General features: G+C 32.4%; 1 protein-coding gene across 1 annotated transcript in view; it reads right to left on the reverse strand.

Annotated features, from left to right (window-relative positions):
- The window catches only part of LOC117180354 (protein obstructor-E-like), a 10,407-nt gene extending 4,473 nt beyond the window's left edge, over positions 1-5,934 (reverse strand). Inside the window, exon 1 of the mRNA XM_033372808.1 lies at positions 5,522-5,934. Within this exon, the coding sequence (XP_033228699.1) occupies positions 5,522-5,810 (289 nt within the window). The 5' untranslated portion in view covers positions 5,811-5,934. The remainder of the gene's footprint in view (positions 1-5,521) is intronic.
- Between the last annotated feature and the right edge of the window lie 948 nt (positions 5,935-6,882).

The raw sequence follows: 6,882 nt of genomic DNA on the forward strand, positions 1-6,882 counted from the left end.
ATAAGAATACCTGTAAGTTAGCAAATAAATCGGAATAGGTGTTTACTTCATCAAGGATTATGAATTTTTTACAATATTAAATCGCAATGCTAGTAAAAAATTGTCTATTTCCGTCCAATTGCAGTAGTGCAATAACGAGACCCGAATTTCCTTATTGTCAGTAAAGAAAACCTTCATCTTTGACGAAAGTCACGATATTAATCAGATTTCTTATAAAAACATCTGCATACGTATTAAATATTAATTGCTTTTAAAAACTTTACAATATATAAAAATATATATTTTTTGCCTGATAAAAATTAATATTTTAGATTTTTTAAATCTTTGATCCCACTCAACTATTTATAGCTCCCCTGACGTATCCCTTAGTTCTTTTTTTACAGAATGACACATTGTGAAGAGATTTTTTAGAATACTTATTTTTGTCTTAATCTCATAGAATGCGGTTTTGGGACGAAATCACAAATTTTTATAAGAAAGACCTTGGGGACCGGTTTATTATCCCCAGTTGTCGTTCGCATGTGACGTTTTTTATATCGGTCCTAGATCAGGGAAAGTTTACAGTGAAGTTTAAATATGTAAGCAAGACACGATCCGAAGACGTCAGTCTTTTTATAAAGAATATGAATTTCTGTATTTAAAAAAAATCTATCATTCACTATTTATTTTTTTAGTCAAAAGATGTTCCGAGAAGAAATGATTTTTTTTAACTTGCACTTTTTATAAAACAACTAATTATATGTACATATGATTAGACTTTATTCACATAAAATATAATCTTCACATCGAACTTCTTAAATATATATAAAATTAGATTTTTTTAAAAGAATGTATGTTCCATAGTGTATTTATATTGTTAAGTAGGCAAATTCTGGTTATCGTATGAAGATAAACTCGTCTATATGACATGATCTAGAAATTTATCATTCGAGACTTAAGTACACGATTTTTGGAAAATATTATGCAAGCTTATGAGAGGGGTGAGCAAACTTGTTAGATATACTTTTATGTAAGGGGCCGTTAGAAAGTTATAAATTGTTTAAAAGAAAGTTTGAAATAATGTTAATATTTTGCATACTTGAATTATTGTATAGATTTCAGATTGACTATCATATCCATAAATATAATTCATGAAAGAAATTTCTAAAATTTCTAGAAAAATTTTACAAAACAAACAATTATAGAATTTAAATTATGAATTTATGTTTTTATCCATTTTAACATATTATTGCAGAACTGTATTTAATTTTTAAATTAACAAAAACGAGATTCTAGCATTAATAACAGTATAATTTTATGTAACTAGTAGCATTTGATATAATTTTATTTGAATATTCTATTATAAACAGAATTATTTTTAATCTATATTTAATTTTGGTCACAGACTGGTATTACTGAATTTCCTGTAAAACTAATATGTCAAGTATAGCGCTAAGGCTAATATGACAGAAAATTCCGTAACGTTAGACACTTTATTAATTTTATTAAAAACAGGTTTCTTTCCAGGGGCAAAATGTTTCTCATGTAAAGTTAAACTAATGTTTATTTTTTGCAAATAGATTTTTATTAGGCAGTATGTATATTAATAAATTGGAGCAAATTTTGAAATTAATATGAAATTTTTGTGCAATTATGTCCTAAAATTCATATTTAAAAACATGTAACAGTAAAAAAAGTAATTCAAAGAGTATATAAAATTGCAATTTATAAACTATTATCAAAACAGTCCTGAAAATAACTAACTAAAATATTGAGTTTAAGGAGAATACGGTTTTTAATTACATAAAACTTCCTATTATGACGATAGTCACATCTGCAATAAGTGATGTTTGTAGTTTTTCACACTTGTCACAGTAGTGCCATACATCACCATGAGAGTGACATTTTGATGACCAAATTCTGTAGCGCCCTATGTCTCGAGGAGCAAATCTCACTCTCACACCAGAAAAATGTTAGTTCTTTACTAAACTGGCAAAATTGTAGCCAGTTTACCGAACCCAATTCCCACATCTGGGACTTTTCTTACTTTGTAAAGCGCCCCCTCATGACGTGACCTATACAAGAAGGAAGGGGTGAATGCATCTTATCCAACTTCAATTCACCCCTATTCCTTTCCAAAGTTCACTCCGTGACATGCCCTATCATCTTCACTGATGACTACAAAATTTTCTTGCATGTGAAAAGCCGCTGGAGAAACGGGTTGCTGGTGAGACAAGCCACAGATGTGATAATTGGATCCGAGGGACTCGCCACACTCTTGCCAGTTTGATGAAGACCTAAAACTTTTCTTCGTAGAAAGATGCCCCGCAGTGTAGGTGCTCGTGAGACAAGCCGTTGGTGTGTTCGTAAGATTCGGGAGATTTACAGACTTTTGCCCCATTTATGAAGACTTAAGCATTTTTCTTGGATCAAACATACCGCATAGAGATTTGGGGCTAGTGAAACATGCTACAGATGTAGGAATTATAGACCGTGGGCTCACAACGTAAATCGGAGCGTGATACGGATAAGGCCAATTTTCACATGAGATGTTCGTCTGATGATGAGGAACGTAAAAATGGGTGATTGGTAGGTGTGAGTGGATGCGTTCACCTGTGGCGACCTGTCAAAAGTGCGAATTTTTGGCAGTTAACTTACGTGACTTGGATAAGGTTGAAAATTTGTGTACATGTAGGGGCTGACATTAGAAATAGCACCTGCGCATTGCCAGGCACTTACCTGGATGCAAAATTGTTGCCAGGCGGCTTCGAAGTCGCCGGACATTCAGGTGAAATTTCTTGAAATTGATTTTACAAGAAAAAGTTTGAAACAAAAGTTGGTCCACTCCCAGAGATGCATATTTTCATTGGTATACATTTTTTTGATAAAACTGATATATTTAGAGAAAACATCGATTAAAGAAATACCATAACAGTAAAAAGTCCTTTTTATTGACAACAAGTGATTTTTTCGAAAATTATTAAGAGACAAAAGGTACTCTATTACAGGTATACTCCAAGATGAATAAGAGGTATTTATTCAAAATGTTAATATTTACCAAGTTATTCGCATTTTTCCTTCTTTTTCCCATTTTTTCAATCACCTGCTGTATCTTTAGCAATTTAAAAGAAGGTGTGCTCAAAATTAGTACACGAATAAATTAAGTCTTGAGCAATGAATTGGCGTCAGCCACTTTCAATTAAAACAATAACTTATTCTGCTATAAATAATCATAATTAGTGTCACGTTCTCAGCTTCTAATTATCGTAGAAAGTTGTAATAAAGATGAATATGATTATAAAAATTAAACAACAAAATCGCTTTACTTTAAAATATCCATTATTTATTATTGTTAAAGTTTATGTTTTGTCGCGGAGATACGTTCGATCTTTATTTCCGTGACGAATGACAAGTTTCCCAGACCCAGCGTGGGTCATTGGCGTACGTAAGATTGCATTTTTAATGCTATAGAACTGCATTAAAAATGCAGTACGAAGAATTTGTAATGCCTACGCCTATGACTCACGCTGGGTCTGGGAAACTTGACATTCGTCACGGTAATAAAGATCTAAAATCTCGACGACAAAACATAAACTTTAACAATAATAAATTATGGGTATTTTAAAGTAAAGCGATTTTGTTGTTTAATTTTTATAATTATATTCATCTTTATTACAACTTTCTACGATAATCAGAAGCTGAGAACGTGACACTGATTATGATTATTTATAGCAGAATAAGTTATTATTTTAATTGAAAGTGGCTGACGCGAATTCATTGCACAAGACTTACTTTATTCGTGTACTAATTTTGAGCATACCTTCTTTTAAATTGCTAAAGATACAGCAGGTGATTGAAAAAATGGGAAAAAGAAGGAAAAATGCGAATAAATTGGTAAATATTAACATTTTGAACAAATACTTCTTATTCATCTTGGAGTATACCTGTAATAGAATACCTTTTATCTCTTAATAATTTGCGAAAAAATCACTTGTCAATAAAAAGGGCTTTTTATTGTTATGGTATTTCTTTAATCGATGTTTTTTCCAAACATATCAATTTTATCAAAAAATTATATACCAATGAAAATATGCATCTCTGGGAGTGGATCAACTTTTGTTTCAAACTTTTTCTTGTAAAATCAATTTCAAGAAATTTCATCTGAATGTCCGGCGACTTCCAAGCCGCCTGGCAACAATTTTGCATCCAGGTAAGTGCCTGGCAATGCGCAGGTGCTATTTCTAATGTCAGCCCCTACATGTACATGCATGTACATGCATCCACTCACACCTACCAGGCACCCATTTTTACGTTCCTCATCATCAGACGAACATCTCATGTGAAAATTGGCCTTATCCGTATTACGCTCCCATTTACGTTGTGAGCCCACAGTCTATTACGTTCTATAGACTTGCCGCAATGCTCTCACTTCAATGAAGACTTAAAATATTTCATGGGTAAAAGATGCTCGAGAACCATACCGCTAAGCGGTTCTACTACTACTATTTTCTGTGCATTTTAATTTTAAAATGTAATTTATATGAATACAATAGCACATATTAATTGTTCGGTCACGAATGATTCCTTTAATTTTAGAAAACAAATTTAGGGAAATTTTATAATTTTGCCGAAGAAGACATAAATAAAATACATAAATAAAATACATAAATCACAAGTAATCACAATTACAAAATGCTGATGAATTCAGCTATAGTCATCTTTAGAAAAACATAGAAGGGTGTATATGTTATTTTAATGAATTACAGGATATTACCGCATAGACAAAACAGAAATTAATTTTTGTTGTGGGCAATTTTCAAGTAGGTAATATTAAATGTTTTTGCATCGAAACAAAAGAAGAGAGAATTCATTTAATATGGTAACCATATACCCAATCACATGAAGGTAAAGATAATGCTGATGTCGGGGCAAATATTACACTTTTTTATGGCGTCTGTATATGTGAAATTTTAAAAGATTGCACTTAAAATAAGATTACTAGCAATTATAAGAGATTACAAAAGATTTTACCAGATACCGAGAAATACATCCTATACGTCATATATTGCAAAGTTTTGAAAATAATTCATCATAAGCAATTATCTCAGATTACAACTAATGGCTAAAGTATATAAGTCACTGAAAAAAATGTATATTTGTTGAAACATTAACACGATTTGGTTGCTATATAAAAACAACAATATATTTTTGTTTCATTGCAAAAATTTTGATTTTAAAGCAAAACTTTTGTTGATTCTGTCCAAATTTATTTCAAGTGACAGACCTAGACTTTTATTGAATTAACAAATTGAGATAACAAATGATTCACTGAAAAAACCGAAATTTTCTCAGGACATGATAAATATATTGTTTCTTCTACTGCTACCAAATCATTCTGTTGTACTGATCAAACGTAAATTTTATTTCCAGTAAGATGTGCACCTAGTTGCAAGTGTAACTAGCACCATGATTTATATATCAGATCTTTATAGAAGAAGAATTGATAAATTTAAGTAAAACAAAATCAAGAAATACAACTTACGAAGAAGGGTGCGATCGCCACAGGGCACGTTGGCTGGAAGATCGCAGAAGTCTTTCTTGGGGTTGTCGTCCCTGAAAACGAGTCCATCCTTGCAGAGTCTTTCCTCTGCGTGTCCTTCTTCATTACAGAAATAATACAGATCGCACTGCTGTGGATCAGCAAAGAAACCCTTTTCATCCGGGCATCGGAATTGGGCGTTGGTCAGGGTCGCGCTAAAGACAAGGAACACAAAATTGACTAAACGGGGATTGCGTGTGAGCGTCATGGTCAGCGACATCGTCCTCGTCATCCTGACTCCACTCGACTCCTTCAGATTTGCTCCTTCTGGCCTGCGTGAAGCTATGGATCGTGACTGGACTTCTACTGGTCCCGATTCTCTCGACTGCGTTTCCACCACGGTTGCACCATGCTGCATTTCACAACCCCACCCCTTTCTGAGAAACTCATCTATCCTTTCTACCATTCCACCTCTTCATAACTCTTTCACCCTCCCTCCCACCCACCCCCAAACTCCTCCTGCTACGCCCAAACCTTTTATTACTCTCTTCTTTTTCAACTATGAAAGTGAGACTATTCTCGTTATTCTTACAATTAGCTTATGGTAAGTAGGTGCAGTCAATAGGCGAAACTAAACGAAGTAACGAATAACGAATATCCTCGAGAATATTTCCCTCCTTCTTGAAAATGAACAGACAGTGAATTTGCTTTTTGCCAGGAGATTTTTTTACCAAAAAATCATATCTAATCACACTTAGACTGAATGAGTTATTTTTTTAATTCTTTAAAATGGCTATTAAATTCCAATGGGAAATATAAATATTATAAATAAATAAATAAAGTCCTAAGTCTCTGTAGGGCAATAGAGAACATTTCAGAAGGTTTACAATAATTTCACAAAAACCAATTTATTCTCTGTTAATTAATACAGTCATTAATAATATTACGATTTTTGACGAAATATGTTGCTTTACGAAAAAAAAGACGACACGAAGATTTTTAATTTGTAGAAAACAAATTTCTCACGATGATTAAAATATTGCAATTTCCTTTCTAAATTATATCGAAGCTTAGCTTCCATTCTGGGAAATTTTTACAGAAAGTACAAGAAAGTAGATTCTTTCTATAAATTTGCATTTAAATGTTCGAAGTGTCTAGGCTTATCGATATTATTTGTGCTACGCAAATTGAATTTCGATTAACTTTGGCACCATTTTCTAGCATTTCTAGTTTTTCTAGTTTTACGCTCCCGGTGCTCTTCAATAATAAAAAAATTGTTGAAAACGTCCAGTTTCATGGAGTATTATTAGATAAAGATGTTCCAATATTATACAATAAACAAACAAACTTATAAACAAATTATT

Source organism: Belonocnema kinseyi, chromosome 9 (assembly GCF_010883055.1).
Source record: "Belonocnema kinseyi isolate 2016_QV_RU_SX_M_011 chromosome 9, B_treatae_v1, whole genome shotgun sequence".
Taxonomy (NCBI): Eukaryota; Metazoa; Arthropoda; class Insecta; order Hymenoptera; family Cynipidae; genus Belonocnema; species Belonocnema kinseyi.